This window comes from Nothobranchius furzeri, chromosome 6 (assembly GCF_043380555.1).
Source record: "Nothobranchius furzeri strain GRZ-AD chromosome 6, NfurGRZ-RIMD1, whole genome shotgun sequence".
Lineage (NCBI taxonomy): Eukaryota > Metazoa > Chordata > Actinopteri > Cyprinodontiformes > Nothobranchiidae > Nothobranchius > Nothobranchius furzeri.
The window spans coordinates 63,167,746-63,180,068 of NC_091746.1; the positions used below are offsets into that span (position 1 = coordinate 63,167,746).

The following is a 12,323-nucleotide window of genomic DNA, read 5'->3' on the forward strand; positions in this document are numbered from 1 at the left end:
CCCCCTTGACTGGGGGTAGGAAGGGGCTTTACAAATAAACTTGAACTTGAAAACCTCAGGTGCAAGAAAATGTCTTCTCTGTTGCTGTTTTCCATTTTAACTTGTAATACCTCACCATAACCATCAGAGTAGTTCTACAAACAAAACGAATTCAGCCAAGAAGCACTATTGGATTTGCTTCTGTGAATTAGACTTTTTTATAACCTGTTAGAAGTTTTTTTCCAAGAAATATATCCATATAATATTTTAAACATATTGAGTTTTTCTCACCATTTAAACTTCTGTCTCAACAGCCTTAAACTTGACACACATATTAACCATGTCTTATTTTTTAACTTGCACCGCCTGGCAAGAATTAAGCTCCTGCTGTCAAGAGTTCACCTATAGTCGGGGTCACTCACGCTTTGGTCCTATCCAGATTGGACTAATGCAGTGTGCTGTATGCTGGCCTAAGTCAGGGTGCACTGGCACAATGGCAGTTGGTCCAAAACTTTTCTGCTAGGTTCTTGACAGGTGCTGCACACAGGGAACACACTACTCCTGTGCTGGTATCTCTGCACTGGCTCTTAGTGCAGTTCAGGGCAAAATTCAAGGTGCTAACTCTAGTATATAAGGCTCTTTAAGGAACTTCTTCACCCTGAGCATCCGATAAGGTCATGGAAGAGACTTTACAAATGAAGTGAAATGAAAAAATGAAAACATTTGACCGTAATCTAAAAACTGGAAAATAAACAAAGCATCTTCTTTCAGCCTCAATTTTTTCATCTTTTGTTTTCTGACAGGCCCTAAAAAGCCAGCACTAACACAGGCCTTCTGTTTTTTAAATTGAGAGAAAGACAAAAGTGATGGCTCTAAAGCTTTTGTGGAATAGCTGAAGTTTTGAAGGACTTCCTCTAAATCAGTCAGTGAAGGTGACCTTCAGCTCATTGCCTCCACGTCCTGCTGATTGTTTGGATCAAGGTGTGTGGTTTGAATGTAGGGTTTACTATAGAACACCCGAGTGTGTGTTCATGAGAGAGAGAGCACAGCCTTTCTGCTCAGCACTCAGGGTCACAGGGGAAACATGGTCCTCGTTTCCCCTGTGAAATGCATGGACTGAATGTTGATCTAAACCTGCAGTAAGGTTTTGCTGTGATGTCTTTCTGTTCTAGTGTTCAGCTCAGTGTGGTCTGGGTCAGCAGATGAGGACCGTCACATGTCTGTCCTACATCGGACAGCCGTCAAGTGAGTGTGCAGAATCTCTCCGGCCGGCCACCATGCAGCAGTGTGAGAGCAAGTGTGATGCCACCCCCGTCTCCTCTGGTGATGGTAAGATAGTAAAACATACGGCACTCAAAAAATCTGCAAACTACTCGTTTTGTCTGAGCCTGAAGCATTGGGAACAAAGTCATTAGACAGATTTTTGCTGTACTTTTTAGACTGTTTTTACACAAAGCCCCAATGGAAAAGGTTATAAACCATCTCTATCTTCAACTTCACAGTTCTGCTGTGACCTAAACACACTTGGATGAAACACACCGCCACACCTTGCCAGCTGCATTAATCTTTCCAGGGATGTTGGCTCCCGGTCAAAGCAAAACAGCTCAGCCCTCCATATACACTTACACATGATGGATGGCTATTCAGATGCATAGAGAGGGGCCTTTCGATTAGCCTGAATGGAAAACGTGAGCAGCGTTTACAGGCTGGCTAATGGGATTAGCTGTAGGCTAATTGTTCCTTTACGGACAGCAGTGAGGCAATGTCTCGTTTCATTTGGCTCTGTGGAGGCAGGGGCCAAAGCCTAATAAGGGAAGACACTCTGATCGTGATAAGGCATTTAGAGCATTGCCTGTCCGGGATCCAACAAGGAGTTTAAGTGTGTGTGTGTGTGTGTGTGTGTGTGTGTGTGTGTGTGTGTGTGTGTGTGTGCGCGTGCGTGCGTGCGTGCGTGCGTGTGTGTGTGTGTGTGTGTGTGTAAGCATGCAAACCAGGAATGGCAGTCAGCCCAGTTAGTGAGGGAGGCCAGGATCTGTCTAAATCCTAGTCGCTGCATCCAAGTATAGTTGCAGAGTTTAATCCTGTTGAGGCCCAAGGGAAATGCTCTATCCCATTGTAGCACGTTAGCTCGAGTTTATGTACCCTTAAGTAATATTATTACCTACAGTGATAGCAATCTGATTTCACCACAGCCATACAACAAGAGAAGTCAAGCTGATATTTCAGCTACATTTAAATTTACTTAAAGTTAATAATATTTGTGGTCACTGTAGTTACACACATTTCCCTTAACAACAGCAGTTTCAGTTCCTTAGGATTGCCTTCAAATCAGTAGTTCTGAAACTTTTTATACCAGGTATACCAGTATGACTAATGCAGATGTGGACAAAATTGTTAGTACCCTTTGTTCAATGAAAGAAAAACCCACAATGGTCACAGAAATAACTTCAATCTGACAAAAGTAATAATAATTAAAAATTCTATGAATCTTACTCAATGAAAATCAGACATTGTTTTTCAACCATGCTTCAACTGAATTATTAAAAAATGTATAAACTCATTTCATTTATTTATTCATAAAACACCTTAATGCTACCAGCCAAGGCTGCTCAAAGTGCAGTACATGATAAAATCATAGATCATATACATTAAAATTAGAGACAACAATAAGACCATACTAAAAAATGGATGTCATAAGACATAAAAAAAAACACTAAAGACAATAAAATCAAAATGCACATAATGTCTAAAAATAATTAAAATACAAAAAAAAAAAACTCCAAGAATTTTACCAGAAAAATAACAATAAAACCAAAAGAGTACACTTTTTTTTAAATTAACTAGATTTGTAAAATTGCTTAAATTTAGCTTTAAAACTCCAGACAGTAGATGACTGTTTAATATGTAGTGGGAGTTTGTTCCCCAGTCATGGAAGAGGTCTGGACATAAATGATGGTACCCCTGGAAAAGACTGAAAATGATGTGACCAAAGGGACATGTTAATGTAAGGTGTGTTCACTAATTAGCATCAAGGGTGTCTAGACAATTGTAATCAGACAGTGGGCCTATTTATATAGGGCTTCAGGTAGTCACTGTGTTGTTTGGTGACATGGTGTCTACCACACTCAACATGGACTTGAAAAACTCAAGAAGACCAAGGATGGACCCTTGCGGTACACCTCAGAGAAAGATGGCTCCATCCAATGCAAGATTGCCCATATGAATATGTAAGCTCTTTTCAGATTGGTAGGACCTCATCCACTGTAGAGCTTGACCCCCTATCCCCACCCACCCCTTCAATCATCTTAACATAATGGCATGACCGTATCAATTGCCACCATTGGATCAAGAAGTAGTAAAATCATCACTTCCCCTGAAAAATTCATAAGATAGATATCATTCAGAACCCTTACAAGCACTGCTGATTTTCATGTAAGGACCTGACACCAGACTGCAGTGTTTCCAAGGTCCCATCCAGAAAACAAACAACAAAATGCTCGAACTACAGCTTAACACGCTCCACGGTGATCCAAAACCAAAACCATGGGACTTAAACCACAGTTTTTACTTACCACCAGTGAGTCACAGCAGATGACTGCTCATACTAGTCAGGATCTGTTGGAAGTTTCTTCACATTTAAGGGTACCGGTAGTTTTTCTCTCCACTGTGGCTACATGCTTGCTTATTGTGGGGATTGCTGTAAAGTCACTGACTCAATGCAATCAGCTGGGTTTCCTTATACTATAGGAAATGTTTAATTGATTGGCATAATGAACTGAAAGTGACTTGAGATGACTCTTGTTTTAAATTGATGCTATGCCAATAATTAAAAATGAATTGAACTTTAAAAATTGACATTCATCTCACTTCTGCTTGACTAGCAAGCTAACGGCATTCCAAATTTGATCTAACCAAATCATTTTAGGGGTAATTAAACGTTTTTATGAAGAAAAAAAATACGAGACTTAAAAATCTAGGATTTCACTCTTTTGAAAATGTGGTGAAGTTGTTAAAGGCTGTTATTGAGAAGCTACTTCTATGGTTCTCAAAAATATCTGGGCTGTAAATTTAGTTCCATGGTCCAAAATGTCCTCAGTTAAAATAGTGAACTGAAAGTTTCAACATCAGTTGGGGAGATTAGGGTTGGGCAATAAATCACAAATGTATCAACATTTCTGACGCTTATCGAGATCGTTTTTCCCATGTCAGTAAATTTGATAATACAAAAATGAAAAGATATGTAGGTCGGCAACGTTCATGTCCCTTTAAGAAGCTGTACCACCTTGGGTCACGCAAAAATGTGACTCACTGTAATACAAGTGACAGCCCCATCAAGTGGCCAACTTTTGTTTCTGCGCATACCTGTAGTTTTCGTCCATTTATCATTATCGAGGTGAAATCCTCAATATATCATGATATTGATTTTAGGCCATATCGCCAGTGGCGGTTTTACCATTAGGCATAGGTTGGTGGCCGCCTGGGGCCCCTTTATGTTCGGGGGGGCCCCCTAGCCCTGACCACCCCTCTGTTAATGCCATAATGGTCTATTCCTTTAAGGCGATGCACAAACAGGAAGTGATTGGTAGTCATTCCACTCGAATCCACTTGGTGGCGGTAATGCACCAAATTATTGTTTGCCAAGTGCCATAAGACCACAAATAAGAAGAAGAAGAGGGGCGGGAGCGTTAATAACAAACTCGAAGCGGTAGTCAAAACATTAAGCCTGAAAAGGAGTTATCCTCGTGGCTCCAATAACAGAAAGAAGCAGCTTGCTTCAAAAGAGCTTTTATCTTCACTTCCGAAAATGAAGTCGTCTTTCAGTGTAAACATCAAAGGAAGCAGAAAAGGAAAGACAATGGAAAATGATCAAAGGGAGGAAAACATAGACCAAAATGGAAAATAGAAAAAAACAAAGGCAAAAGCACAGGAGCACTGACAAGAAGAAGAAAGCAGGCAAATATTGAAAGCGCTCAAAGGGAGGGAAAGACGAGGACTAATGAAAAGGGAAAATGACTCATGGCAGAAGAGGGGAGAGTTTCACAAATCCAGGTTAAGGTAAGATTGTTGAAAATTTAGTGTAAGGGGGCCCCATGTCTGTGTTCGCCTTGGGCCCCCAAATTGTTAAATCCATCACTGCATATCGCCCAGCCCTAGGGGAGATCATCCAGCTATGAAAAAAAAAATTTGAGTTAGTTTTGTTTCAGTCTTCTGAAGAAATGCTTTACACTTCCAAAGGTGTAAAACTTGAATTAAAGTAGATGAAATATGAGAAGATTCAAACAGCCAGACAGGGCTGATGTTTCCCAGGATCACACAGATGTGATTTTACTTTCCAAGATCTCAGTTTCCATTGCCTACTGCGCTTCACCAAGTTCATTTATTCATAGTTTGTTTCCCTTCTTGTGAGGTTGGATCTTTGAATTATTTAATTTTGCTGTCTTCGTCTACAGTTCTAGCTGAAGTATTGGAACCGTTCATTGCATGAATTAATAAATCAACCCTTAATAACTGCATAATAGTAGAGAATGGATACTCGAAATCCTCCAAAGCCCACTGTTGTCAGATAATGTTACCAGGATTCTTGCTGTTGCCAGAACAATGGTGTCAACAGAAAAAATGTTTTCATAGAGCCGAGCAGCAATCTGGGATGTTGTTTAAAGCCAAATATTCTATTTGTTAAAGAAAATGATGAAACATTTTTAATTTCACTCATTTATTTTTATTAAGTTTTCATTTAGTTGTGGTACTACTCCACTACTTTAGCATACAGCGGTGACATCTGGGGCTATTTAGCAACAATCACGTTTTACTCAGGAGTTGATAAAAACCAGAACTAAAGAAGAAGAAACAATCCTTTATATAGCGCCTCCCAAGATAAAAATCACAAGGCGCTTCACAAAAATAAACATAAAAAACGATTAAATAAACGATAAAAGCTTTTTTTTCCATATTACAAAAAATATATAAAAATTTTTAAAATGAGAAAAATACAAAGTTGTGATTAAAAACGTGAGGAAAGGAGAAATGAATAAGAGGCAATGAATTAATCCTGGGAAAGGCAGAATTGGTAGAAAGAGCAGAACAAGGAGAGGGTGGCGATGAAGGTCACGCAAAAGCCAGCCTGAACAAGTGAGTTTTCAGCTGCCTTTTAAAGGAGACCACTGAGTCCTCTGATCTCAGGCTCAGGGGGAGAGAGTTCCAGAGTCTGGGGGCCACAGCAGCAAATGATCTGTCACCTAAAGTTAAAGTCCCATAATTAGTCATCTCACACTGGTGAAATTCATCTTCGCATTTGACCCATCCCTGTGGGGAGCGGTGAGCTGCAGCTGTGGTTGCGCTTGGGAACTATTTGGTGGTTTAAGCCCCCAATCCAACCTCATAAAGCAGAGTGTCAAGCAGGGAGGCATTGGGTCCCACTTTTAAAGTCTATGGTGTGACTCAACCGTGATTTGAACCCCGATCTGCCAGTCCCAGGGCGGACACTCCACCACTAGGCCACTGAACTGGTTATTAAAGGAGGAAACAGCAGCTTTTATACCATGATTATACTGCCCACAAGAGGCCTGGAAAATGCTGATTTACCTTCTAGATATTTAGTTTTCAGACAATCATATTCTTATTACTTTCACTGAAATATACTGGAATGCACAGGAGGAGTAAATGCAAGGGTTGCAGACAGGCCATCTCTTTAAAAGTGAGACACGCTGTACTATAAAAAAATGTTTTCTTACAATTCATCACTCTGTAACTGAGCCGTGTTCCTTCTTTCCACAGAATGCAAAGATGTAAACAAAGTGGCTTACTGCCCGCTGGTTTTGAAGTTCAAGTTCTGCAGCCGAGCGTACTTCAGGCAGATGTGCTGCAAGACCTGCCAAGGGCACTGAGCAACATGTAGCCAAGAGGAGCAAAAGACTGACACAGAGGCAAAGAAGATGGAGGGATACGGCACTGAGTGGGTGAAAAGCAGATAGCCAGGCAGGCGGACTCTTGAGCAGGGAGTAAAGAGTAGAGCCCGGATGAGAGGAAGAAGGGACTCCCCTGATCATCTCCACCCATCATCCTGCCCTCCATCATGGTGGAATCGTAACCACTGCTCAGCCCATACCGCTGACATAGAGTTCAATTCTTTTTTTAATAAATATTCACTTCTATGAAGTGGAACGTGGAAGATTAATAGTTGACAATGTTATTTTTATTATAATAATAATTACTTACAACATTATTAGTCTTCCTCTGTGTTTGTTCTGTTGTAAATCCAAGTGGCTGGACGCATCGCTCCCACAGGATGTAGCCAAGTGATAAAGACAGAGCGCCGCGTCGGGAGCTAAATGCGTCACACTCTTGTTTTTAGTGCAACTTGATGGTGCAGTTGGCTAGCAGAAATTTGGTGCACTTTTTAGCATAAATAATTTACCAACTTACAACTCGACTATAGCAGACCCCCACCCCTCAGTGTACTGTATATTTATTATACACTTCAGCAGAAATATTGCCCGCAGACGTCTCTGTTAAATAACAGCCTACTGTTGTGGAAGGGAATGTAATTCAATTCAACTAATATTGTGTGACTTCTTGCTGGGATGAAATGATATTGTAACATATGTTAGACCCTTATATATAATAAGGACTCATGTATTATAAATGATGTTAATCCAAGACTAGAAAACACCACGTTGTTTTCCTGCCCCAAACCAGTGCCTTAGTTCCACAGAAACAAAAGTTCATGTAATATCAGCCATTGTTCCCATTTTGATCATCAGCTGTTCCCTTGGTACCATGACACGTTGTCACCAATCTTCCCATTTGTAAACTCACTATTGAGAAGCTAATAGTCCATTTGTGAAGGATTCGATTTAAAGGAGAAGTTTTGTTGGAGAGTCACAAAGCAGTCACTAGTTCTTAATCCCCTCACAGTTTATGGTTGCTTCATTCATGCTGGTTAGGTGATATTTAAAGGCGTAGTTCAAGGTTCATGTTGATCTTTTTACAGAGAACTTGACAGTTCTGAAGCTGGAGCCACATAACAGCTCAAATTTGAAGATAACTCACAAATATGAGATTTAGCACCCCAAATATCAGTCAAGAACAAGAAATATGAACGATTTTTAATACCTTTTTGTTACGTTTGCATCAAAGTATTTTGATCACATTTTTCCTGGAACTGAATAATATTTGCTCAAGCCAGAATATCACAGGAACAGGCTATATGCCACGGACACGTCCTGACTTTTTAGCCTGCTGAATCCTTTCCAATTCACAGTGACGTTAGTGTCTGCCATGGCCCCTGTACTCTATCGTTGCAGGACCTGCCCAAGATAACAATCAACAATATGTAGACGCGATAATCTAGGCCACATCTAAGACGCCACAATCAAATAAATACAACGTTTTTAAATTGTATGTGTTCGCCTACATTCATAACTATTAAGGTGCATTAAACAGACAATGTGTAGTTTTTATGTTTAATCTCTGGAAATATCCATCGAAATGTTGTTGAAAACCCATTAAATGATGCCCAGTTGTTTAAAAATGTTAGCAGTTTTGTGACATATAACCATAAAGATAAGGTTTAAAACACATGGGAGCAGGTCTAAGTCTCTGGGTGACGTCCTATTAAAAGCCATATCTCTTTCTATGGGAGCCTGTGAGGACAAAATGCAAAAGGTATCAAAACTGCCGCCGTTATAAACGTTGTTGTTTTACACTTGTACCTATTCACTCGTTGCCAGTGATGAAAGGCAGTCTGATGTGCTTGTCATTTTCCTGGAGGTTTTTGACCCTAATGGCCATCCGTTGGTAAGGTCTTTCTCAAACACAACAATACCACTTGCCTGCAGTGATTTAGACATGTACTGCCCCCTATCGCCAGGAAAAATATGCATCGTCACTTTGAGCTTCTGCCTTGAGTCGCTAAACGATACATGCTAGCTCTTCATAACTCACCTCCAGAATGAACATAGGCAGACACGTGTAAATGTAAAAGCTTTGTTGCATTTGAATGTGTTGTGTTATATGGCCTGGATTCCCCTCTTGACCGTTATCCCTGGCAGGTCCTGCAACAATAGCTTTAAAAAATGCAATAGGGAGCCTAAGTCTTCTCTTTTTCCGGTCAGCTCATGGGTGCATGGAAGAACGAAACAATAAATGCAAGTCAACAGGGCTAAAAGAGCTATTTTCTAATCCGCTTTGCCTTAGACCCTGAATCACACCTACTTCAATGTAAATGGAAAATAATGAAGTGTGTTTCGACCATGACTGTTACGTACTTCGAGGTTTGTCAGTTTGTAAAAGTTTTCAATTAGCATGACTACAAATCAGATGTCGGCACGTCGCATGTATGGCATCACCACAGAATCTCCTCCCCCCAGCGTAGCTGCTACCTACCACATGGCCAGATTAATGGTGGTGCTTTCCTTCTGAGGGAACGATTTGAAGTTCACTGAACTTACAGCCTTTTTTTTTCTCCGGTTTTCTCCGTGTCTGGTTTGATGATGTCACTTTGGTGATGCACATAACTACTAGTCCTGGACGTGTTTTCGCTCAGAACCTAAAGTAACGTTTCCCCTGTTTGAAAATATGCTCGTTCTTGGCATCAAAGTGTGTCTTTAAAATACACGGACATCATATTTGAAATCCATGGCACATGACATGCGGGATTAGAAAATAATTTATACAGTCTCGTTGACTTGGATTAATTTTTTCGTTCCTCTGGGAACCCATGGTCTGGAAGTAGATGGGTGTGGCTTGGGCTCCCTGTAAAGATCACAAATGGTACTGCAACCTGGAAGTGATTCAGCTGGCTAAAGAGTCAGGAAGCATCAAAGCAGGAGGATAAACGCAATTCCAACACACAGCCCCAGCTGTGACTACAAGAATGTTTAAACCCCTTTTAGGTTAACTAACTACATGTACTATAGAACAGTAATGTAGTACAGTAACAGATATGTGCAATGACTTCTGGGATTTAAGCCAGTTTTAGAGTCACAGAAGCTAAACAGAGCTGGATTTATTGGTCTGGTTCGATGATGTCACTTTGGTGACATCATCATTGATCATTCTACTGTTGTTGAACAGCATCTGTAAGAAGTGTCCTGAATGTCTTCTAATGTTCACAAAGGTTCTCTGGTTTCTTCTATGTTGGAGTTTTTTACTTTCTTGACCAATAAATCCAGCTCAGTTTAGCGTCCGTGACTCTAAAACTGGCTTAAATCCCAGAAGTCATTGCACATATCTGTCACTGTACTACATTACTGTCTATAGTGCATGTAGTTAGTTAACTTAAAAAGGGGTTTAAGCATCCTTGTAGTCACAGCTGGGGTTGTGTGTTGGACTTCTTTTTGTGTCTTTCTGCGGACCACCATGACTGTTGTGTGTATGACACGCCCAATCCCAAAAACCCAAATCAAAGTCTAAAATCATAGAATTCAGCTGCAGCGCCAACTAATGTTTTGAAATTGCATCCCAACAACCTGAAACAATGAAGGGTTAGCATGTAAACAGCTGTCTAAGTTGACATCAGAACTCACTCGTTCAGATTGGTTGGTATGATGGCATTAAACAGACCATCAAAGGTCGGGAGGTGAGTTTTTCAGTTGGAAGAACTGTTACTGTGAAAGGTTTAGTTAAAAATACTTTCTTGTGCTTTATTGTGATAATAGAAGATTTAGACAAGAGTAAACTCTTTCTACCCAACTTCACCTTGTTGTAAGGCATGAATGGCCTAACCCTTATCTGGACTTCAAATGAGTTACTAGCCAGACATTTCATGGATTTTTGAAGTTCCGAAATTTCCTTTAATGTTTTAGAATAATTGAAATTAATGGGATAGAATGAGCTAGCCAATCAACTGCATTAAATATATTATAGTAACTCTAATTGTCAGAACACAAACTGTGTTGTAATCCGAGCCTCTCTGTTCTGTATAATACATGCGTGTGAGTTTCTATAGTGTTGGGCTGGGGAAAATTTATAAACTTTATTTTATAAAAAAAAATATCTCGATCTGTGGAAAAAAAAGAAGCCTAAAACTTCTGATAATTACTCTGGTCTTCTCTTAATGAAGTATCGCTAAAGGGCTTCAGATTAGGCTGTGGTTTTTCAGCTATTCACAAATCACAGTAGCCGGTAAGGGAGATGAAGAAGTTGGTTTATACTTAACGTCAGTTTGGTTCCTTATGATTCCAGTCTCTTATATTAAGCTAACGTCTTACTGAAAAAATCCTAAAACGTTTAGCTGTTTATGCATCCCATGTTCCAAGATTAAGTGTCCCCATTCTCTTTTGCCGCCCCATTATTTTGTCCCTCTGTGGAAAGAACAAAAACATCCAGCTCGATGGTGCTTTCCCTCCACTTGTATTGTGATTTCCTTGGAGTGCTGTGTTTACTTCCTCATTTCCTCCCGCTACGCTCCAAGGGTTGTGGCCTTCCCAGGCTTCTGGTGCTATCGAGTGTGTGCTTCCATTCAAAACTTCTCCAGTGTGCTGTAAAAGTGGGGCTGGGTCCAAACGATGTGAAAATATATATTTGTCGATAACTCTTATTGGTAAATGCTGGTCATGTTTTTGTTTTGTTTGTGTCTGTTTATACCTCACACTGGGAACTTTTACTGTCAAAAAGTGTATTGTTGTTGGTGCAACGGCCAAAATGAACACTTGATAGGATCCTTTCACCCAGGTGACGTTTCTGCTGGTGTATGTGTGTGTGTGTGCGTGTGTGTGTGTGTGTGTGTGTGTGCGTGTGCGTGTGTGTGTGTGTGCGTGTGTGTGTGTGTGTGTGTGTGTGTAGGGGTTGTGAAAGGGAACACCTCTGAAACCCTACATGGAGGTGAATCTAAGACAACACAGGAGTGTAAAAGGATCTCATAGAAGCTGTTAACGTCGAACTCCTAATTTTGCTGCTGCTACTTTTCGTAGCCACTTTCCGCGTGACGATGTCAAACAGATTTTTATTTGTTCTCTAATCTACAACAAGACAGCCAGGACACTCGAACTGACTCATTACTGGCTGAGGGATGAGGAGCCTTCAGAAACATTTAGACAGTCTAACTAGTACTTGTTGCTGTGAACTCAGATGTTTGAATGTCAAGTTGCTTGTACCTGTACCTGTAGTGCAAGAGGAATGAAAAGCACCATGTGATTAATTGCATTTATTTTATATTCAGTATTATTGTTGGTAATCTGTAACAAATGCTAATGATATGCTAATTTATTGCTGTGTCTCACTTGTACTTTAAATTAACTGCATGCAAACTGAAACCTAGCATAGAGAAAACAATACAGTGATGCAGCCTATCACCGACATCTTTAAAAAGTTAGATACAAATAAAAGAGCAGCTTTTACAGAGA

General features: G+C 40.3%; 1 protein-coding gene across 4 annotated transcripts in view; it reads left to right on the plus strand.

Moving 5' to 3' along the window:
• Window positions 1–12,323, plus strand: part of adamts6 (ADAM metallopeptidase with thrombospondin type 1 motif, 6) — a 129,561-nt gene extending 117,238 nt beyond the window's left edge. For all 4 annotated transcript variants that reach the window (XM_054744522.2, XM_054744518.2, XM_054744519.2 and 1 more), the window contains exons 24-25: window positions 1,152–1,308; window positions 6,754–12,323. In XM_054744522.2, the coding sequence (XP_054600497.1) occupies window positions 1,152–1,308; window positions 6,754–6,863 (267 nt within the window). In that variant the 3' untranslated portion in view covers window positions 6,864–12,323. The remainder of the gene's footprint in view (window positions 1–1,151; window positions 1,309–6,753) is intronic.